Source organism: Entamoeba invadens (genome assembly GCF_000330505.1).
Source record: "Entamoeba invadens IP1 unplaced genomic scaffold scaff_1105074725543, whole genome shotgun sequence".
Taxonomy (NCBI): Eukaryota; Evosea; order Mastigamoebida; family Endamoebidae; genus Entamoeba; species Entamoeba invadens.
Window position 1 is genome coordinate 39,978 of NW_004191832.1, and position 24,748 is coordinate 64,725.

At 25.2% G+C, this 24,748-nt stretch overlaps 4 protein-coding genes across 4 annotated transcripts; 3 read left to right on the forward strand and 1 right to left on the reverse strand.

Annotated features, from left to right (window-relative positions):
• Positions 1 to 84: 84 nt before the first annotated feature.
• EIN_281140 (hypothetical protein) lies at positions 85 to 1,977 on the forward strand (the record flags this gene model as incomplete). The annotated part of the gene is made up of 1 exon (XM_004185051.1): positions 85 to 1,977. One exon carries the CDS (start codon positions 85 to 87, stop codon positions 1,975 to 1,977), a length of 1,893 nt encoding a protein of 630 aa, XP_004185099.1.
• A 932-nt stretch (positions 1,978 to 2,909) lies between these two features.
• On the forward strand, positions 2,910 to 3,293 carry EIN_281150 (hypothetical protein; the record flags this gene model as incomplete). Its single annotated transcript, XM_004185052.1, has 1 exon — positions 2,910 to 3,293. One exon carries the CDS (start codon positions 2,910 to 2,912, stop codon positions 3,291 to 3,293), a length of 384 nt encoding a protein of 127 aa, XP_004185100.1.
• A 16,471-nt stretch (positions 3,294 to 19,764) lies between these two features.
• On the forward strand, positions 19,765 to 21,471 carry EIN_281160 (poly ADP-ribose glycohydrolase, putative; the record flags this gene model as incomplete). Its single annotated transcript, XM_004185053.1, has 2 exons — positions 19,765 to 20,750; positions 21,057 to 21,471. The coding sequence occupies 2 exons, from the start codon at positions 19,765 to 19,767 to the stop codon at positions 21,469 to 21,471; spliced, it is 1,401 nt and encodes a 466-aa protein (XP_004185101.1).
• Positions 21,472 to 22,055: 584 nt separating this feature from the next.
• EIN_281170 (hypothetical protein) lies at positions 22,056 to 22,613 on the reverse strand (the record flags this gene model as incomplete). The annotated part of the gene is made up of 1 exon (XM_004185054.1): positions 22,056 to 22,613. One exon carries the CDS (start codon positions 22,611 to 22,613, stop codon positions 22,056 to 22,058), a length of 558 nt encoding a protein of 185 aa, XP_004185102.1.
• Positions 22,614 to 24,748: the final 2,135 nt, after the last annotated feature.

Below are 24,748 nucleotides of genomic sequence, written 5' to 3' on the forward strand. Positions count from 1 at the left end.
TTTTCATGATTATTATTTAACATAATAAATACTAAATCATGTGTTATATAAATCAAAAAATAACTCAATTTAAATATCAATTCGATGGAAACAGTTTCAGAACCTATCAGAACAAACCCACACCGTGTCTCTGACAAATCCCTTTATCAAAAACGCGACTTCAACAAACCCACCCAGCCAACTCACAACAAACACAACACCCCAAAGCCCAAGGTGTATGTCAAAAAAGTGACCGACGAAAAAGAACTTGCCCAGCAACGAAAATTTAAAAAGAACAACTCAATTTTTTTAAAACAATTAACACAGCGCAGAGTACGTACTTATAAATGTATCAATACAATTAACGCCGAGATTATTGGCTTGGAACAATCAAAAGGACTTCCAGCAGAGAAACTTGCTAAAGTCATTGAGTCTGATCTTCCTCAGTACAACCTCGGTACCTTTTTCTCTGCATTTCCAGAACCACTTTCTGATATCCCAAGGAAGTCTCGACACATCAAAATTGCTGAAGACTTTGATGAGCGTCTCAAAACAGAAAAGTCCAAAACAGTTCTTTCGGCTACTAAAAAGACGCAAAAAGTGTTTTACGAATTAGTCGACGCTGCTGCCCGAATTGGCATCTCAAGAGAACCAATTTTGGTTGCACTGTTCTACAATTATGGACTCTCATTACTTAATAACATGACACGAAGAGCCGCAAAGTTCATGAACGACTACAAGAAGGAAGGCGACGAGTTCCTCAGAAACATTCAAAAGAAATACGAAGCGGAAAAGCCTGGGAGAGACTTGAAGATTCGAATTAAAAAGTACAATCAATTAGATGGAAATGTTGAAATCATTAGGTCGATTGTCAAGTCATTGGAAAAGACTATAACTCTATTGAAAGATCCAAAGAGCAAAATCAGTACAATTTCTCCGGAGGGCATTGAGGAGTTTGTGTGTGATGAAGAGTCGATAGAGTCAATTAATAACATCATTCAATTAAAAATGAAACAAATAGAAAAGCTCCAAAAGCAGAATGATGAATTTGTGAAGCACGACGATGAGCTAAAACGTTTAACGAAGTACAATACACTCCATTATATACTCGTGTTGGATCACAAGAATCCACATGTCATGGATTTGGATATGAAAGCGTCTTATTTTGATCAAGTGAAAAAGTCTGAAGAGAAAATCAAACAATTTGCAGCGGAAAACCAGTTCAAAAAAGATGTTTGTATTCCTGAAGAAATAGTTGGAAGGTATCTGCCGAAGTTGAATGGGAAGGTGAAAGAAAGTGTAGACGAAGAGTTCATCCCAAAAGTCGAAGAAGTAAATAAGACGGCGAAATGGGGTGTAACACAATTGGTGAGTCAAAAAGCATTGGACAAAGCAAAGAATAACACCTTTGAGATCAGTTTAACAGATTCATTTGAATATGACCTTTTGGAAAGAACTTTTAGAGTGTTTGGGAACGGCTCGATATACAAAGTTACAAAGGAGAATGCGAATTACCCAAGAAGAGTCGAAAAGTACCATGGCACTATTGTGATGAATTACGCGAAACAGATTTATGCACAAAAACATCCTCAGAATGCTCCATGGTGTAACCGTTCTAAATATTCAGATAGTATTGTTATTGCAGTGAATAATATCACTTGGCAGATGTATAGTACAACTAAACAGAACTTGATTAATCTTGCAAAGGTGCTGTTTGGACAAATTAACAATTTCAATATGAACACTAGAACAATGTTCGTCTCTGAGTACAGTTTAGTAGACAAAGTGTTTGAAGATTATCCACACACAGAAGTCGTTGAAAGAATGGAAAATAACACAATAGAAGCAGTTTTAAGAGATGAAAGAGAAATTCTTTACAGAAAGCAAATGAATGATATGATAGAACAGACTACTAAGAAAATCACATTTGAAGAATTATTGAGGAATCAATATGAGATTGAGCTGAATTATGATGAATATTCATTTTCAGACGATTAATTGGTAAGCCATTAATTTTTGTTATTTTTTTGTTTTACATGTTAACGTAAATAAGTAATATATTAATATTTGTATTCGAAACACTTGTATTTCGTTAAAACATATTGTTGATTTATTATTTATTAACAATATTAAAAATAAATCAATATTATATACAATAACAGTTGGTTCAAAAACGAGTGCTTTTTGAATCAGTACAATATATCAAACATGTTGTACTTATGTTTAATCTTTAATGATAAACATCATGTTAATAAAATAATTGTGTATATACAACTTTATTGTTGTTATGAATGATACTATTTCTATAATTAAATGTTTGTATGTTTAAATATTCGTCAATTTAAAACATGTCAAGGATGATGTGACATGAAATTTCTTTTCAATAATTTCTACAAAATATATAAAATGGTTGTATGATTCCTTCAAGATATAAAGCAAAACATAATTTTTTAAATATTGTTCAAGTGTACATCACTCAGCATTCTAAACATGTTTAAACATTGCTCAATTGAAAACAAATCATCAATCAATGAAATCATAAGTAAATCAAAACATAATTAAATATTATATTTTATGGGTTCTTATACAGTTAACAATTTATTATAATTTAATTTTAATTATAATTTAAAAATAAAAAAGTTATAGTATTTATTTATAATTTCACAAACCATACAAAAACAAACCAAAAGTAATCTATTTCCCGTTTTATTACTTGTTATGTGTGTAACATAACTCTTTTTATTAAAGTTTTCACTTTTAAAAATTCCAATGGTTGAAGTTTTATGTTTCTACAAAAAGTTTCCTTTTTAAATTATTAATTATGAAACATATTGGGAAACTATACCAAATAGAATCCAACATAACTTATAACAATTCAAAAATCAAAACCATATTATTTAAAGCCATTATTAAATAATAATTTCAGAGAGATGAACAAAACGATGCAAGCATTAATCAAAGCAATGTCTGTGCTGACCGAAACTACCAATGGTCATGGTGGTGCAGTTGTCAGACGCAATGGGAAGATCATGAATCAAAGTGGAATCAATTTGACTGACAACGAAGCTGTCCTGATCGCAGACAAAATGTTCAACAACGATTTCGAGTATTTCCAGATGGATGGAATGACTATTAAGAATCACAAGTATGCAGTGACCAATTCCGATGACAAAAAAGGCGTAGTTACAGCGATGAAAGGCAACAATGGAGTTAATATAATCAAAGGAAAGAATACTATAGTCATTGGATACTATAACAATACTGCAAAGCCAGTTACTGCTGGCCAAAACCACATTGTTACTTATGTAAAGTGAGGAGAAAAACCCGCACCTATTTTCTTTTTTCTTCTTTGAAAAGCTGTTGAATGAAAAAAGGTTCAGTCTCAGTTTTTTGGTTTATTAAGAATGTTCTTAAAATTAAAATACAATATAAAAACTACATGAAATTAACCTTAAACATGCCTCGGAAAAATTTGTTTTTTGCACTAATATATTTTTTGGCAAATTAAAATAAAACTCACCTCATCCTTAGAATATTAAAATAGTTTGATAGTAAATACGATTAGTTTTGAAACTATTAACAACTGGTTAATTGTTATAGTATATACATGATATAATAAATTATACAAATTTATTATAGCAATATAATAAAATTAACGATATCTTAACTAATGTTTAATTTATGACAATGAATTTATGTATCATATTATGTAATAAATAATATATTATGAAATAATACATTTTGTCAAAAACAATTGAATAACATTTTCTAAAAACAAATATATACATTTATAAAAACTATATAAGAAATTAATAACAACTAAATATTAATAGTAAAATAAAGTCACAAATAAACCTAAAAAAAATTAAACTAATAATAAATTATTATTAATCTATAAATTAATAATTTAAATTCATTCTGAACATAAATTTTTTAATAAAATTAACAAAAAACTAAAAGTATAATAAATTTAATCATTTTGATATAATTAAATAATATAATAATTCAAATAAAATAATGTTAAATTAATTCGAAATAGCATAATAAAATAGTAATTGAACTAATCATTTAATTATTATAGTTACTATTATTTCAATTAAATTTTGTTTATTCTTTAGTTTATGTGAACATTCTTGACATGTATTATATTATTTATTTAATTTGTATTTATATACATTTTATAACAAATTATAATATTTTTTATTAACAATTTTAATTATTAATTATTGACATGAAGAAAAATGTTTTTAACCAAACACACCTTAAGAACACTTCAATTATTTTATTACTGTGTTTTCATTGTGTTATTAAATGAATTACTATTTAAAAATAACATTATGGGATTTTATTTTTATTTATTATTAAAATTAATAATAACTTAACTATAAGTTTGTAACAATAATTGTTATAATTAATTATTTTATATTTTTATAGTTTAATTAAATAATAATTTATTATAAAATTATTATAGTTTTATTTAATAAAATATCTATAATAACTTATTAAATTATTATTTTGTTATCAATTTAATAATTAAAATTTCATCAAACATGCAACAAAAATTTGTTATTAATAACCCGTTATTAACACAATAGTCGTAGCTGTATTATTTGTATGTTGTATTTTAGAGTATATATTTGCTTTATAATATTGTAGACTAAAAACTATCGATGTATTTTTTAATAATATACACTTGTAATTGATATGTGATTTTTTACAACTTATAATCTTAATGACTATTGTGGATGCAAACAATGACATTGATCCTCTTTTACAAGTAATATTATGAAATATTTGTCAAAAATATATTAAAAACATTGTATTAAATATATCGTTACAAAATGGCATAATCTGAAAATAAACACTAACTGAATTACCAATAACATGAAACCAAAAAAGAAAAGATGAGACAGTTCAGAAATGTAAATTCTCGGTATCATGTAAGCCCGATTAAATAGTTTGACGTAACATAATTGAATTCCAGGTGTTGTTGTAATATATAAAATTAAATAACAAAATAAAAGTAATTTCTTGACTGTTGGTTGCATTTTTTCTTTCTTTTTAAAACGTTCGAGTTGTTACAAGTTTTATAAAATTTCATACATCTAAAAGTTATTGTAGTTGATAAACAAAAAAATGATTTATTAATAAATTAAACAGGCACATCAGATATCAATTATCAATTTCAAAACAATCACATCATTTATATTTTTTTATTTTTTTTTAAAAACCAATAATTAATATTTAATCAATAATGGTTTATAACCTATTAGTAGTCGAGGTATTCGGTTTACATGATATACTTATTAATACAGATATTCACATTTTCAATAATAAAAATTTGTTGTAAAAATAAATCATATTAATTATATTCGAATCTAACAGTTTATGTTTGATGCCTAACTTTTAATAACAAAAAAGTTTGCAAGTTTTATATTTATATAATTTTAAAATAGTCTGTTTTACGTTAATACACATCCGATTAACAATATACACAGTTATAACCAAATAGAAATTAAATATTTCAATTGATCATTTCTGTTATTTTTTGATTTATATTTTGATATCATTAAAATTTATTAACTTTTAGTAAAAGGTGTTTCCAATTATTCACATAACAAAGTTATCAACACAATTAAAAGTTTAAATATATTAATAATAGATATACATATTTGTTAATACAAGTGTAATTGTATAATTGAATTATTGAATGAATAATGACTGATAATGACATTGTTATTTTCAATTATTAATTGTAATTATAAGTGTTTGCATTGACGATTTGTTAATACAAAGAAAAATCAAATATAAACAATTGTTAATAATTTCATTGTGCAATCACTTCCATATCCTCAATTTTCATATCAACAGTTTTTTGTTGAAAATGATGTGCAAGCGAGATATTAATCCAAATAATTTTTAACAATCGTTTTATCATTTTTTAAATTACAACACAAAAAGTGAACATGTATATTTTGATAATACTACAACTATTATGATTAATTATAATGGAAGCATTTGTTAATTAGTACTTTTCATTAATTTGATAACAACAGTGAGTGTATTGGGTTTTACTGTTGATTGCTACACTTATGTTTAAAAACAGCCAAAAATATAAAAATGTTAACTTTTTAGTGTGTAAAAATGTAACATCAAACTAAAAGTTTAAAAGATAACAGTAAAATTAAAAAAGTATCACAGTTTACACAAATTTTAGGATTTTACTTGCGACTCACTTAAACGTGTACATCAGACATTAAAATCATTTTTAGTAGTCTAAGAATTAACATGAATTAAAAACTATAGTTGTGTATTTTTTGTTAACATATTTCAATATTGTTGTTGATATGTTGTCAACGAAATGTTTTTAAACAACAAATATGTATTGAAGTTGAATCAATAATGAATTTACCCACTTTTGTTTAAATGTCAAAAAGTTTTTTTACAAAAAAATCAAATTCAAATACATAAAAGTCACAATTTCGTGTTTATTGATTTCAACGTATATATATGTAAAATATAAGCTGTTTTAAATGATATATTAATACACAATTTGTTGTACCTTATTTAAATATTACTGTCCATATAATGAAAATTAAATTTATTGTTGTGTTTTTGATGTTTAAACAAAGTAAAGTGTAAACTTTTATTGGTTTATGATTTGAAACAAATGGACCGTTACAATGTTTTATATTTTTCAATTTGGTGTTTTTGTTGTTCATTAAAATACAAAAGAAGTTATAATCATGTTTTTTATTGATATCATTATTAACTAACTGTTTGTTAAAATGTATTTTTCCAGACAAATCAACTGCTTATATTGTCATTGTTTGGCACGTTGAATGACCAATGCTATACATTTTACAATACATTTATTTTAACAATTTAATTCAGAATTTAATATACAATACTAAAACAATTATGTTGTACATTAATAAGTATCAACAAAATTATAAACAGGTTGAAAGATATATTGAAAAGTTTAAAATAATAGTTTTTTTCTAACACAAATGATTTATCATTATAAAAATGTTGTTAATTGTGGTGCAATTTTTATTCCATGTTGAAAAATGACTATAGTCTTATATGTTGATCATGCACATAACATCATTTTATTCATTTTTTATGTTTATAATTTATAATAAATTAAATATTTATAACAAGTCATTCTTTGAAATATAATTTCAATAAAACGGTATTGTTTGATTATCAAATAATGTTTGTTTAATTGTGGTTTTAAATATTTTACTCCGTCGATTCTGTAACAAATAAAATATTTAATTAATAATTACAAATAAATGTTTGTAATTACAAACAGATATTGTACAATGTAATTTATTTGAAATACACATTTTTTATTGAATTATCGTTAATTATTTACATTTTAGTTTGTTAATTTAACATGTAAAAACGTTAATAATAGTAAGATATTAATTTTGATTGCGTTAAATTATTTGTAAATTTTCGTTGTGTTAATTTGACAAGAAAAATCGATAAATATTTTTAAATTGTTAATTATTTTTTTCGTTAATTAATTTTATTTTTTCGGTGTGTTAATTATACAAGAAAATATGTTAATAAAAATCATATGTTAAATTTATCTTTTCGTTAATTTATATTATGTTTTTTTATTGTGCTAATAAAACATAAAAAATCGATAAATATTTATAAATTGTTAATTTATCAAAAACAATTTGATAAAAATTAATGAATCTTCTGGAATCACAATTCAATATAACCTAATGTCCCGTTTATTTTCGTATTTTTAAAAATAGTTTTACCAAAGACGATTTTTTTGCCGCAAAAAACAGTTTCTTCAGTCTTTTTTTCTTAAAAAGCAAATTTTTCCGAGGCATGACCTTAAATAACAAATATAAAATATTAGGAAATTAAAAATTAATATCTATTATCCTGATATTTTAATGAAGTGATCAATAAGCTTTTGAACATATTTTAGGTTTAAGTTTAATATAATATATTAAATGTTTAGATTAAAAAATATAATATAAGGTTCACTTCCTAATACATCCTTTAAACAATTAATTGCTGATTTGTTTAACTCGCCAACGTACCTAATCCCCAACAAACCAATACTGTTAAAAAGAGCAGTGTTTTTGTTTTTTTGAAAAAAATTATATTATACAGTGTAGTTCAATTATAGTAAAATGAAAATGGAATAACGAGTTCAAATTATGAACTAAAAAACAAATAAATTGTGAAAAAATGAAAAAATAATATAAAATTTTATGACAAAAACGTAAAAAATGGCAAAATAATAATACTGGTAAAATGCAATAACATTTTTAAAACAAAAAATATGTTTTTTTTCATAAAACAATAAAAACAATTGGTTCTGAGTTGAAATGAAATACAATTGCAAAAGTAACCTGGACCACAAAAGTGATAATTAATGTAAACATAAAAACATGTAAATAATAGTCTTTATAAAAAATAAAAACTTTTCAAAGAACCTATTATATTAACTGTGTATTTTTTCAGACAATAAGACGTAGCAAGATTTTTTGACAATTTTTGTCTCTCTAAAAAAATATTTTTATTATCTCTTGGTATTTACTATATTGTGACTAATCTCTTGAAGAGTTTTTATCAAAAGAATTTAAAAACGAACAAGCAATCATTAAAAACGGATTATAATGTCAAATCTATTATTAATTTAATAAAAATTTTCCTCCACTACAAATAATCCACATATTTTTATATTGTTGTCTAACTTCTTGTCAAATATGTGGACTGTTTAACCAATTTTTTGTTGTTGACTCTTGATATTTTGATGCATATAATAGCACATTTTTAATAATCTATTGAAAGGGGCGTTCAAAATGAATAAGGTAAACCACAACTATATTTTTAATTTTCCAAACAACAAAAAACCAAACTTCTTTGTCTATCAATGCTATTTTATTGATTCATTTGGTATATATTTTTAATTTTTGTTGTGTTTTTACATTATGCGTAATTTAGCTTTTTATTGTCAATTAAAATTTTTAAATTATTATTATTTATATATTTATATTCGGGTTGCTTGATAATCAATTACAGATGCATCGCTGTCTGCAAAAGCGATGCATAATGGATTCGTTTTATCGTTATTATATTTTACAACTATTTCGACTTTATCATTTTCACTATGGCACAGAAGCACGTTATTCAATGGAAATAACAACCACTGTTATCAATTTGCGTCATTCTCTGAACATAACCAATTTTATTTTTTTTTATTAAGATTATTAAAATTTATTTGTTTTGTCAAACAAAAAATATCAATTTTCACGTTAGTTATGTGTGCTTTTTATCATCATTTTTAGATTTTATGAATAATTTTCTCTGAGTTGGTATATAATAGTCTGTCTCGATAAGATTAACTATATTTTATTATGAAAAACCTTTTTTATTGGTTATTATTTGTATTTTTATTATTATTAAAATTTATATAACTTTCGAGCAGGACACAAATTTTATTTAGATATTGAGACACTTTTTTGAAATTAAATACAGAAATTGAATATTTAAAAACTATAAGCTACTACCATAATCAATCTCAGTTGATTTTACACATTGACACTTTGACATAGAAATTGATTAGTGAATTGAATGTGTGATTTTTAAACATTCACTGCGTATTGTGGGTTTCTTTATATATTTTAAAGTCCAAATTTGTTGTTGGAAGTTAATTGTTTCTAAGTGCTACATTTAAATTTTTTATTGTTGAATTATGTTGTACTTATTAAATAATAAATCAAATGATTAGTTTGATAACTATCATGTTTGCTTTCTTTTATACTTACTAAATCATCATTATCAATTTTAAAAACAAACATCAAGTGGTCGCAATTGACCGTTTATGTATCCGAAAAATCAATTTTATTAACGGGAATAAAAAAAATTCAACCATTGTTTGGTTTTTCAAATATTTTTAATTATTTTTTTGTTTTTAATTAATATTTTTAAAATGATACAAAATGTTTTTTGAATTTATAACAATAAATATTATATTCTACTATAATTTGCTAAAGCCGACTTTTCCCACCAACTCTTTATTATTTTGGTTGTTATTTTTGTTATGTTTTGCTTTCAAATTTTTATTTAAAAAATAAATGCACAAAACGATTTTTTGGTATAAAAAATAAAAAATAATCTAATTATGAAATTTATATATTACTTGTTTTTATTTATTTTTTTGGGAAAATCACCTAATAATATTTCAAAAATATTTAAACAGTTTTGGGACAATTTTTTGAAAAACTGTTAAAAAGAGCAGTATTGGGTTGTTGGCGAATTAATATAGTATCCAAACCATAAATTGTTATTAAGTTTATTAACCATAAAAATACTAATAAGTAATCAATAATATATATCCACTTTAAACCCATTTCTAATAGTTAATAAATTGTATTTATCAACCACTTAAACATAATAAATAACACAAAAAACAAACAAACATTAGTCGCGCGTAATTTGCATTATCTAATTGTTAATTTATATGCGCCATGTGTATAAATAAATAAATAAAATTGCCAAATGGTTATGGGAATCCGCAACAACTCAACACAAACACGTTTCTGTTGTTTCTGTTGAGTTTGAATATTTGAACTTGTTTATATTAATTTTAAGTTTACATAAAAGTTTTTTTGAAAAAAATAATGGCGGATATAAAACCCATTTAATTTTTCAACAATTTAAGTCATTTTAATGGTTTATATTAATATAATTATAATAATATGTATATTTGTTGGTGGTGTTTTAATAAATATTTTTATTAACACTTTAAATAACATTGAACAAAATTCAAGTGGTCTAAAAATCGGGTAATCTAGCGTTTATTAAATAAATTTCCGTTTTTTTAGAGTTTATATTATATGCATAAACTATACACTAGCCAAAAAAGGAAAACCATCAAAAATTTGATTAATATCCCTGAAAAAACAGGCCAAAACAAAAATGAGGGCGTTATTATAAGTGTTAAAATTATTAAATTTTAGTTAAATAATTTTTTAATTTGTAAAAAAACAAATATTAGAAATATAATAATTTTTTATTATAATTGATAATGATTGTTATTATAAAAAACACATTCTGTAACTTTTTTGTATAATGTTACAGTATGATATAACGCAGTGATACATTATAGTACTGTTGATGTACATTCGTTTGCATATTAAAATTTTTGTTTCTATTTACAACTTAATAAAAAAAGATATGTGTCAAAAAAGACATATCTTGACTTTTTTTATTGTTTTTAAACTTATTTAAAAAAATGGTTATATTATACACACAACCGAGCTTCAATATAGCATCTTCACGAAAAAGTAATTGATTTCGACTCGTGAGTATTATAAATATAAAAGAAAATATTTTGATCAAAAAATAAACATTTGTCTAGAAAAAAGAAAATCTCTGAATATTTTTACTATACATTACTATATTATAGAATTTGTCTTGTGAAAATTTAAACTATTTTTAGAAATTGGGGTTTGATAAACTATTACAAGTTAAAAAATATAGTTTAAATCATTAAACTATATATATAGTTTATATAATAGTATATTTGTTTTTTTGAATAAACACAAATTTGAAACACTGTTATAATACACTGAAAGTACGTAAAAATCCGGGCCATTTTTGTTCTTTGATAGTTCATTTTGAATCAAACTCGAATCATTTTTTATTTTTGAATAAAAAACACCAAAAAGAAAGAAAAAGAAAGAAAAAGAAACTATAATAACCCGACTTTTTTATTTTTTACATGTTCTGAAAGTAAAAAACACAATAATTTGGGTAAAAGAAGAAAAAAATGGGTGCGGGTTTTTCTCCAGGTGTGAGTTTCTCCCCTCACTTTACTGAAAACTTTAATTAACGATGGAAATCTTCAATAAGAAAACAAAATTATAATACCATCAATTTTCTACAAAGAGTTGCAGAAAATTGAAATTGTAAAATGAGTTGAAATGACAGTCAAAGTTGCTTACTCTGCCATCGTGTAAGAATGATCGAGTTATTTTAAAGTCAGATGGTGCAATTTTGAGTCAAGAAAGTAAACACATTTCAGTTGAAAAAGCAAAGACCATCACAGACACCTTCAATGAGCAAAAAGTTTCTCCAATGTGTTCCCATGGTAAAATGATTGATGGCAAGAAGTTTCCCATAATCAGTTCCGATTCCAGAGATGGGATGGTAACAGCTGTGAGAAATAAACATGGTATCAATATTATAAGAAAAAACAACGTTGTTGTCATTGGGTATTACAACAACTTAATTGTTGAAAAACTTTATTGTCAATTTAATACATAAACAAAACACAATTTGGATAATTATTTATTATTATAATAACTATTTGAAACAGTTTAATGATTATTAAAATGAAATACATTTGGACAATTTTCACTTTTTCACCATATAAATCAACACTATTATTTACATATATTTATAACAAAAAATATTATCACTTTAAATAGAATAAACGAACAAGGTAATCAATTAGTAATAATCAAACAACTCTTTTTTAAACATCCATCATTTTGTGTTTGTTAACTTATATGGATCTTTCTTAATCCCATTTATAATTTAAAATATCACACTTTTGAGCAATATATTCTTTTGTATTGTATTAATACCATTTTAGTATTTGTCATCAATAAACGTGATTGTCCAGTTATTTTTTGTTGTTATTTAAACAACTTAGAAAGACTCCTCAATAATGGGGAGATCACATTGGCGGTGTTAACATTCACACAGATCAGTATAATTAATTATACATCTGTATAATTTGATGTATAGTCTTAAATTTATTTTAGTGTTAATCAATAAATAATATGAAAATTGGTTGTTTTCACAGCCCAATTTTATCTGAACAATCGTAGGAAAACTCTTTTACAATAAAAGAGTAATGATAAATATATAAGTTTTGATGGTGATAAGTATTTGAATGTTCAATCATTGTGTTTGTTTATATGATTGCGTTTGTGTGTCATTTAGCGATGTTTATATATTGTTTGATTAATTAATAATGATTACCATGTGTATATCTGAAGGACGAGTATTGACTATTTTGCAATGCAATAGTCATAGTGGTTGTGTTGTTGTTTAAGGAATATTTGAATCATGTATATATATCATGTAAATTTTATTTACATGATTTGCCGACTCGTCATGAGCCGGCAAATCAACCCAAAACTATCATTGGGCCCTTGTATTCTACGTGGTTAATATATTAAATGTTGAACAAGAAAAAACAACCTGTGTGATTTTTTAAAACATCGCTTTACTGACCAAATGGGAAGGTGTTTCATTGATTTCTAATAATCTTGTGATGAATAGAATATTTTTGTATATTTTTTGTGACTTGTTTATTGGTGACGCCTTCTAAAGTGTGTGTTGTGAATTGAGTATATTATTTGTCAATTTTTAAATATTTTATGCGAACAACACACCAATTAAATAATTCTTGCCTTGTGGAAAGATATTTTTTAATATTTTTTTCTTGTATATAAGTATCATTGTTGATATTATCGCTGTATGTATTTATGTGTGTATGTAAACTAAGTTTTGTTTAATTGTCACTTTTACATTAATTTGCATAAACAAATTATTTGCATTCTTTTGAAATTTCAGCTTTCATTGTGAATATAATCCATTTGGTCGTATACAAGATTGTAACGATATACTACAATATGGTTAACATAAATTGTCATATTTTAATTGATATTTTAGATTATTAAATTCTTGCTTTAAATATTGATGTTTTTTATCTATTTTTAATTATCGTATTTTTTATCGAAGAATGACACAATCAATCATTTAATTTGTTTTGAAACACAAGATTTTTGGATCTTTATGTGATTTTTGACTTTTTAAAATTTAATTGAATATTCAATGCATATTACTTGTATCATTCTGTATTATTTGTAAAAAAAATAACACGACAAAGTTTTATAAAAATTGTATTGTCTGTTTTTATTAAAAATACAGTGAAAACAACACCATTGTGTCTCTTTTTATTTTTATTGAATCATTCTTTGTGTATTTTTATTCAAAATATAATATTGGTGTTTATCTAAAGTCTGAATAAAAGGTATTGATTTTTTTAATTTTGCTTTGTTTGTAATTACAATTCTTGATGTGGTAGTTCAAATTTGGTGGTATATTTTAGTCATATTTAATATATTTACATATCAATTATTTTTTAAAGTGTGTTTTATTATTAGTTAATAATTTATTAAAATAATTATTTTTTGTTTTTTTTATTCAAAAATCAATAACTGTTATTTGAAAAGTCAAAAAATAGATATAAAAATTGTCAATATAAAATCACAATAAAGTTATAATGTTTTAATTTGTTATATTATAATTAACCTTAACATAAAATAACATTTTTGTTACAAACCAATTTTTAAAATATCAAATTATTAAAAAACCCCTTTTTATAAAAATAGAACATCAAACAAACCAAATATTTTTTTATACAGCCAGTATTTTCATTAATTACAGTGAAGATAACACAATAAAATAAGTCTTGAAACTGTATTTTTATTTTTAAATTCAACACTACAAGTTATTAATAAGTTTATTTTTAGATAAAATTGACAAATGAATATTTTTTTGATGGTTGAAAATTATTTTTATAAATAATTTGATTTAAAATATATAATTAATTATTCCTTTTTGATTTAAAAATTGAATACTACCCCTTGATATTTATATTAATAGGACAATTTTATTAAGTATGCATTTTTGGGAAGAAAAAAAAATAAAATTACACAATTAATTCAACAATAAGAAATAAGATTAAGAACTCTTTGTATGTTGTCGACTGATGTCAAAGATAAAATTTCAGTCCGAAAATTAAAAGCTGATGAATCAGAAAAGCACTTATGGATGTCGTTGACACATCTTGGATTGCTTTTGAATATCGCTTCTATAAAATAAGACGAATAAGAACCACATGATATTAAGTCAAATTGAATTGGAGTTTGTATTTCAACAACCCATTTTAAATTGAAATTAATTCTTTTCTGTTTTTCGAATTCATCTCTAAGAAATTTGGAAACTTTTCTAAGAAATCTACTTGAGTAATTCTTAATGCTGTTGAACTCGGCTATGATGGGTGTTGAGGAATCAACAAAAAATACTCCACACAACATAAAATGTGAATTATAAAAAACAGGAAGCAAAAAAGTATCACAAATACCCATATTTTTGATCGCTTCTCTAACTCTTTTCTTTATAATTCCACCATCGGTAAAATTATTCCAATCAGTTAAACAAATCGATCTTTTCCACAAGCACACATTTCTCAGTTTAATCCACAAAATATACAAATCGAGTATTTCTGTATTAAGCATTTCAGAAGTTATGACATTTTGAATTGCGGATATATCAGTAGAATATGGCAAGTTTATAATTGGTTTAACCATAAAAATCAACTAGGAATTTATTCTTGAATAATCAAATTCCATTTGTTTTTTTGATGTTTTATAATTCAAGAATTCGGAATATGCATTTTCAATATTTTCATATTTTAAAGAACCATCCAAGTCTATAACTTCCATTTCTTTTTTAACAATTATAACTTCATCATCTAAATCACTCAAATCCATCAAATTATCCCCAAAATTCCAACCAATTCCGATTGTTTGACCCTCTTCTATATTAGTACCATTTTGAAATGAAGAATGACAAATTTGTTTTGTTATTTCCATTTGTGAATTTGTTAAACATTTTTAGCAATTTTCTTTAATTTCATTTGTAGTTGTGGTATCTCTTCTGTAATCATTTGGATCATAATAACCCCAATATTGCCAAGATTTTGAATGATATGTATTGTCAATAATTGGGTTAAAACTATTTTCTAATTGAATTTGAGTCCCAACACAACATTTGCATTCATCATCATATTGATTTTTTTGATGAATTAAGTCGATTGTTGATTCATCAATTTCTCGAGGTAATATGAGTTTTGGACTTGTATTTTTATCAATATCGTCACAACATTTTATTGTTGAAATTTGTGAAAACATATATTCACTTTTTGAACACTCACTTTTCAACTTTTCTTCATTATAATAATCACATTCTTCCATTATATTATTTTCCTGAATTGCAAAAGTGTCAGAAATATCAGGAATGATTTTGTGTTCAAATTGGTAGTTATTTTTTCCTTCATTATAACGATACAATTCTTTTTCTTGACGTTTTTCTTGAAAAAAGCGTTCACAATTTGTAAAGTACTTTTCATTTTTAATCGTAAATGGGTCATACGTCAAAACATGAAGTACATCATTTCTGGATATAAAATTTACAGTACTTTGTGAGTTATTATCATTATAACTAAACACAAATTCTTCGTCAGGGATCGGTACTTCAATTCGAACAATTTTATTGTTTAAGTTGTCGTCGTTCTCAAAGCGAAACCCTTCTTTTGCTCTTTTCACCCATTCAAACGTTTTAATATGGAAATTGTATGTACTTTGAGAACTCACCCAAAGCAATGAAGCTGCAACAAAAGACGAAAACATTTTTATATTTATGTTAGTCATTCGTACATCCTTGAGTATCAAATCATGATATTCGTAACATTTCATAAAGTTCAATGCTTTTTTGAACGACTCGTTATCACTTAGAATCTCAGCCAAATAAGACTTCATTGCTGAAAAGCATTTTTCGATAGCGTTTAATTGAGGTGAATATGGTACTAAATATGTTACATATATTTCCGTACTCTTGACACACCAATATCATATCCTTCTTGTGAATTGATGCGTTATCAATTACAAAGTGTATAAAAACTGGACCATACCACTTTATTAATTGTGGAATAAAAACTTCTTTGACGCTGTTGATGAAAATAACATTGGAGCTTTTACTACTAATACGAAACACCAAATTTTTACCCGGTACCACCATGGCAAACGTGGTTAAATTTGGCTCTCTTATGTTTTTGGATTCAACACTACAACATTGGCCTATAAACGAATAACCCTGTCTTCTCGTGTGATTAAAGTTGACTCCAACTTCGTCTATATATGCATAAACGAATTGGAAATAATTCAAATATTCGATATGATCAGCATACATTTTTCTTTGTTCAATCCGAACTTTGACGTTTCGATTAAATTGTTCTTTTTTGACTAGTTTCAGTGTCACTCCTAGTCTCTTTAATATTCTGTGTACACCACTTAAACTGACTTTTTTCTGTTTCAACATCTCTTTAATTTCGTGTTCATCTCTCATTGAATAAGATTCGTACCGAGCTATAGCTTCCATCCATTCATCTCTTTTTTTTTCGTTTACATGTTTTGTTATCAATTTTAAGGTTGTGTGTTTGTTCGCGCTTATTTCTTCGAGTATCATTGTTATTGTATTATAATCAAATTTGTAATTGTGCCCCGATTTCCTCCCTTTTTAGTTACCAGTCAGAGACACTCCATTTTTAACCCTTTCAATGATATTGTGGATGGTTGAAGGAGGCAATTTGAATTGTTTGGCAGTTCTATTATAATTTTTACAATCAGAATAATAAATATATATTTGTGTATACAAGTCGTTTTTTCTTTCATTGTAATATTTTTTTTCTTTTGAGATTCAATTGAGTAGATGGAACAATTTGTCTAGGAAACAATACTTCATGAATATCATTTTCTTCGTAGTATTGTTTAGATATTTCTTTCATCCTGGCATTGTACATTTCAAAGTGTTGATCAATATGTTTTGATGCTAAAAATGCATTTCTGATAAATATGGGATCTTTTTCATTTGGATTTTCGAAATATTTAGTTTCATTTGTGATTTCTGGTTCCGTTTCAAAGAAAGTTGGTTTTGGAGGAACTTTACAAATGTTAAATGGTGTGGCTTGAGCTCCAAAAGAAAAGTTTAATTGGAGATCCATTGATAAGCCTTTTCTACATTCCATTGTTAATGGGAATGCCCAATCAAATTTTTTCATTTGATTTTTAAGTTAATAAAATTTTGAATAATTCTAAAGTTTATATTTCAATATATTATATGTTTATTATCTTTTTATAGGGTTTTATTTTTAAATTATTTTTATAACAATTTTGAAAAACAAATTTCATCAAAAATGATCAATACAATAATAATTCCCATAAGTGTTTGAAATACATCATTTTTACTATTAATAGATGTGTAGAATATTTTATTCATTTTTTAAATCAAAAAGGAATAAAATAAAAAAAGTTAAAAATAGTATTTATTTTTTATTAAATACTTTAAATTTATTTTGATTCTTACACACTCTACCATTATCTATCAAAAGTTCTCAACGCGAAAAAAATAAATTTATCCAGTTTTTAGTTTTTTGTGTAAAAACACAAAATTTAATACATAATTAAATAATAATAATAATAATAATAATAATAATAATAATAATAATAATAATAATAATAATAATAATAATAATAATAATAATAATAGATATAAAATAATTGTGGACGACTTTTGAAATCTTGGCATCAATATGGACTGTGCCTTTTTATTTGGGTTTTTTTCAGTAAAATGGTGTGAGTTAATAACTCTACCGTTTTCTTATAATTTTGGATGTAACGCTTTGATACGTATCAAACCACTTTACACTTTGTACATAGTTGTTGCAAACAAACGGCAAAAAATGTTGTTAAGTCATTTGATTAGTCAATTGACTTACAAATAGACTTAATTTACAAATATAAAAAACACAAAAAGACACTTTTTTACTGTATATTGAAAAATAAAGTTCTTATGAAACTCTGCTGTATTTTGTTAAAAAAATAATTTGTTTGTGTTACCAACTCTATTTCATAGCATTATGACATTTTAATATATTTTAAAAAACAACGAAAATAAATATTATTAAGATTGATATGAACAAACATATATCCACCTACAAATGTAATAAATTTAATAAGAGCACGTGTGGAACTGTTCTGTATTCAAAACACAACATAATTCAGTTTATCTGTATTGTTTTAAGATGGGGTTTTGCTTATTTGCATCGTCAACTTGCAACAAAACAAACCACATGAATTATTATAAACCGTATAATGATTACATGATAAAGTATTAGCTCTTCAAATCACTATTCGGGACGACGTTGATTCACTATTAAAAGGATTATTATTACAAAAAAGATGTTTCAAGTTTGGGTTACTTTATTGATCTTTAATTGATACTTTCACAAAAACAGACATAATTGATTATATTAAACACAGTTGTTACTGTGTTGTTGTAAAATGATTTATAAATTTGTTGAACTAGCAAACATTCTACTAAAACAATAAAAGAATATTTAGAACCAATAGCAAGTTACCATTAAGTGCCTCAAGTGATGTGGAGTATCAGACGATTACAATTTGTTATTAAATTGTTTCTCAAAACATAATTTAATTACTCCAACTCAAGAAAATATGAAGTAAAAGCTTAGAAACAAGAAGAACAATATTTGTGGGCGAACATGACTTTACAAAAATGAAAAAGGTTCTGGCTGTTAATTTATGATATATATAAAATGTGTAGTATATAAATAGTTTTAACAATACCGTGCATATTACATGTTCATGTTTTAAAGCCGACATTATAACAATCAAATTATTATTAATAATTATAATAAGATAGTTTTATTATTTAAATCCACATTTTGAAGCTTGGCAATTAATAAAATGGTTAATTTTTATATTTCGAATAATTGGTTTCTATTAATATAAACTCTTCTAAATAATATACAGACAAGCCTCATACAATCAAATACAAATAAACACGAAACTAACAATAAATAATATGTCTTCTTCACAAATTTACAAAAGTGAAATCTTTCACGATGAAGTGGAAGTAGTTCCATCTTCTGTAGCTGTTCCTTCGAATACGTTGCCACACCCAGGTTCTCCCAATCTGTTTCCAAAAGTGTTAGCAATAATCAACACACTAAAAACCTCAAAGAGTTCTATTGGTTCTTTAACTCAAATTTTGACAAGTACACAAGGCTCTTGTCAACTCATTCGTGTCTTAAAAAATCTTTCAACTGAGGAGACCAAACACTTCACAACAATAACACTCCCAGTCATTTTTGATCTTGCAATATTATCATTGAAATATATTCAGTCACCAATTCCACAACTTAAAATGACTACAAAAGGCGTTGTGGAATTGACCCGTCGCCAGGTGGCGGGGCTTCTTGCGTTGTCGCTTTTGGGATTCTATACACTTCCCCAGACCTTCAGAGACGTCTCAATATTCCCAATCGTCTTCTTTGGCGGGAAAGTGCAGGCGACAAAGCTTCGTGCGTACATCGCTTACTTTGACGGCATTCTCCGATTCTCAAAGGACGACACGGCACTTGACGACGAAATAGCAAAACTGGACTCCACTGTGGATTCCACAAAAATTGAAAATTTGAAACAGTCTAAAGTTTTAGATGAAATTGTTGTGGTTGAAAGAAATGTTGTGAAAAAATTTGACTTCGCAAGAAGTGAAGTGAAAGTCGTTGGGAATGTCGAAGTCGATGATGTCGGTGTTATTGAAGATAAACAGGGAGCACTTGAGGCGGACTTTGCTAATAAGTATATTGGCGGTGGTGTGCTCAATATGGGTATGGTGCAAGAAGAGATCCTCTTTTTGAAATGTCCAGAGTCTTTAGTCAGTTTATTACTATGTGAAGGGATGGAAGACAAAGATTCTATTCGGATGTATAATGTAATTAAATACTCCGATGGGGAAGGATATTCCCATGGATATAACACAACCAAAGAGGTGTTTTCAAAGAAGGAGTTTGTTTTGTATTTATTATAATAATAATAATAATAATAATAATAATAATAATAATAATAATAATAATAATAATAATAATAATAATAATAATAATAATAATAATAATAATAATAATAATGAATAATAATAATAATAATATAATAATATAATAATATCTATAATACTTATAAGTATTATTATATATATAATATATATAATATATATATTATTTATAATATATAAATAATTTATATAATATAATTATAGTAGTTATTATAATTTAAATGTTATATTTCAATCAGAACAGTATAAATAATAACAAAAAGAAAACACGACTGGACCGCTTTTGACGCATTGAAAGGTGGAGACAGAAAGAACGGCCAATATCTGCCTTGGGGTATAGAAAGAGAACTTCATAAAGTGCTTTCAGCAACAGAAAGAGGTGCGAAAGAAACGGAGAAGACACTACCAATATTTTCAACGGGAAAATGGGGAAGTGGTGCTTATAAAGGAGATATGAGACTTAAATTCATTATACAGATGTGTGCATGTGCTTTGAATGGAAGAGATATGATTTATAACACATTTAATGATACACCATTTGGCAATGAAATTCGAGAGTTTGTGAAAGTCATTCGAGTAAACAAACCTACAGTTGGGCAATTGTATAAGTACATGGTGGACCACAAGAGTAAAGGACACTTTTTGGACGATTTTGATAATATTCCAAAGTCACGATAATTTTTGATTATTTTTCTTTTCTTTGATTTTTTTGTAATTTTAAAACAACAATGAACATTGAATTTGGTTAATTGTTATAATAATTGTACTTTTTGATATTTTTTAACTGTTAAATCTGTGAAATGTTTAACTTAACATTGAATTATCAACTTAAATGTGTCATGTTATTGTTATAACAATGTTCTAACAATTGTTAAAGAAATAACGCGTGAAAGTCATTTAATTACACTGTTGTTCTTTTAAATAATCGCTGTTGCTACAATATTATGAATTTTACAAAAAATAACATCTTTTCAATATAAATTTTTTTACCCATTTTTATTATGAATTGTCTAAAAAAATATGTTTGTCTTTGTTAAGTGATAGATTCCAAATCAACACATTTTAGTGAAGCCATTCAAACCAAATAAATACACAAATATATTTAATTTACTGAAACAGAAAAAAATAGAAACGTGTGGCTGTGTTGTGTAGTGTCGAATTGTCCACAAAACATTGATACAAAAACCAACACTTATTAAAAAATTAATCTAAAATAAAAATAAACTTTCAAAACCAAATATTTTACAATATTTACAATTAATTTAATACTTACCCGTGATAATACCAAGCGATGTTATTAGTTCAATTCTTTCAATTAACACCTCTTTTTTCCCATTTAATTTTGAATAAATGTATTCATTCACACTTTCTCCAACCCTTTCAACATCACCAGCACTCCACACTGTCCCATTCTGAAATCCAATTTCAAGTCGAGTTGTATTCCCAACTTTGTCGCCGATTTGGCAAAAGCAATCGATTCCAATTATGTATAACAAGTCTTCTAAAAAGTGAATAGAGTCGGACGGCTTTCCATACACAACTCTTCTTTCAGCTGTTTTTTTCGAGACTTTTTCTTTACATAAATCGTCAAAATTTTGACTCGCACGCTCGTTGACGAGTTCTCTTAAATTGATGGTGAAGATGTCGTCGCCAAAATAAGTCAGTTCTTTGATCGTCACAAAATGAGATGATTTGGTTGAACTATATGAAGATAAACTCACCACAAATGAAGTAGTTTGAGACAACAAGAACATTAAAACACTTTGGTACTTCGTTGTGATATCATGCTCAACTGTTTGGTTAAGTAAATAAGATGACATTCCGTTTGTAGAAATTGTTATTTTAGTTCAATTTATTATTATAAATGTGTATCAAAATTATATTATTACTTTAATTATTATTGTTAGATTTTCTTCCGCTTTTGTTGTTATTCAACTTTTGATATACCCCTTTTCGACTCTCAAATGTTTTTCATTTTTTTTCATTTAAAATAAGGAATTTAAATATTAATATTTATAATAAGTTAATTAATATATTTCGTTGTAAATTATTTTATGTTGTTTTCTTTGTAAAATAAAACCATTTATAACCAAGTGTCTAACAATGGTAAATGACTTTAGTCAAAAAACAAGAACTGATTAAAAGTGAAAAGCGACATAAATAATATTGTAAATCTGCATAAATTTATTTTTCGATTGTAGTTTGTTGGAAAACGTTGTCCTGGGTATTTTAGTAAATAACATTGGAAAATAATAAGATTTTGTTTAAAATATTTAAGTTTTTTTTAATTTTTTTTCAATTAATTATAATTATAGCTAATTCCTGATTTTTAAAACAAATAATAATGGATTAATCAATTAACAGGACAACATTTTGAAACAAACTCTAAAATAGTTTAATAATATTACACAAAATGATGTATTAAATAACCACATTATTTTAATGTGAGTTTTTTACAATTAGCAAATCAATAGCCCATCTTTTAATTCCTTTTATTGTTATGGACTGTAGTTCAAAAGCCTGTACCGCTGTATTTTAAGAACTCCCTAAAGTCCCGTTTTTTATTTTTTTTATTTTTCTTAAAAAAACAAAAAATCAAAAATACAGTCTTAGTTTTGAAAAAAAATACCCGTTCAATTATTTTCGTACAATATCAAAAAATTATCGGACTGTAAGCCAGTATTTAAAAAAACGATCCCGTTATTTGATTTGATTTTAACTCGATACCATACAACATAAACTCAACATTGTAGCTCAAATTACACAACGATAAAGACGTTAGTAAATTGGTATGTTGTTGTTTATATCATTTTGTTACTAAATGTTAGTTTCATAAAAAAACAAATTTCAATTGAAAACAAACACGTGGTTTTCTTTTATGGACAAAGAAAATGAAACAAAAAGTTCCTGAAGATATAAATAAAATAAATCTAATATTTCATAATTCCGACTTATGATATTATTATTGAGTGACAACAAATTAAGCACACTATAATTTAAATAATGTTTGTGCCTTTTTCTTTTTTTATGAACAAAAGAAAATAAAATAACAAGTTTTTTTTAAAAAATAAATTAGAGCAAACATTTAATAATTATAAGTTTTGATATTTTAGTTATTGTTGTGACGACACCATCGGTATATCATTATTACGCGATATATTTGCATATGTTTTTTATTTTATTTTATTATAAATGAAGGCTCGACTTTGAAAATTTTTGCATTTATTTTATCAGAATTTTATAATAAGATGCACTTTTGTAATAAATCACATGTTTTTCAAAAACAAAAATCCCGTTATTTCAAAATTTATTGGGAAATAATTTAAAAATTCTCAAAGTAAAAAAAAATATTTTTTGAAGACATTTTTTCTCATTTTACTTAAAAAATAATCGAAATTTAATACAAAAACTGATTTCCAAAAATACCAAACAAAACAAATGCAAAAATTGGGGAAACCCCAGTACAAAATTTTGAAAAACAGTTTACAATATTTTTAAATATTAAAACGTTTTTAATATAAGATTGAATACAGTATATATTGGATAAGAGTCCAAAATTTGTATTTTAAAACAAACAAAAAACCAGATCGTTTTGTTTTTTGTCTTTAAAAAAACATTTTTTTAACTTTAGCTTGGGTTGATACAATAAAAATGATTTTGCTGATTATTTATAAAAATATTTTGGTGATTTTTTACACAAAAATAAATGCATTATTGAAATGATTAATGTTTGTTAAATAGCCACAACAAACATAAATATACACAATTACTTTAATAAATATATTTTTAAGATTTAACTTGGTTTTATTGACAAAACTTTTTATTGAAACTATTTAATTATTTAAGTTCGATGCAGTCAAAACATGTCATTACTTGAACGACACTGAGGGTCGAAGACAAAATAATAATTATAATCATTATTAGTCTTTATCAAAACACACAAAAAGTTATAGAA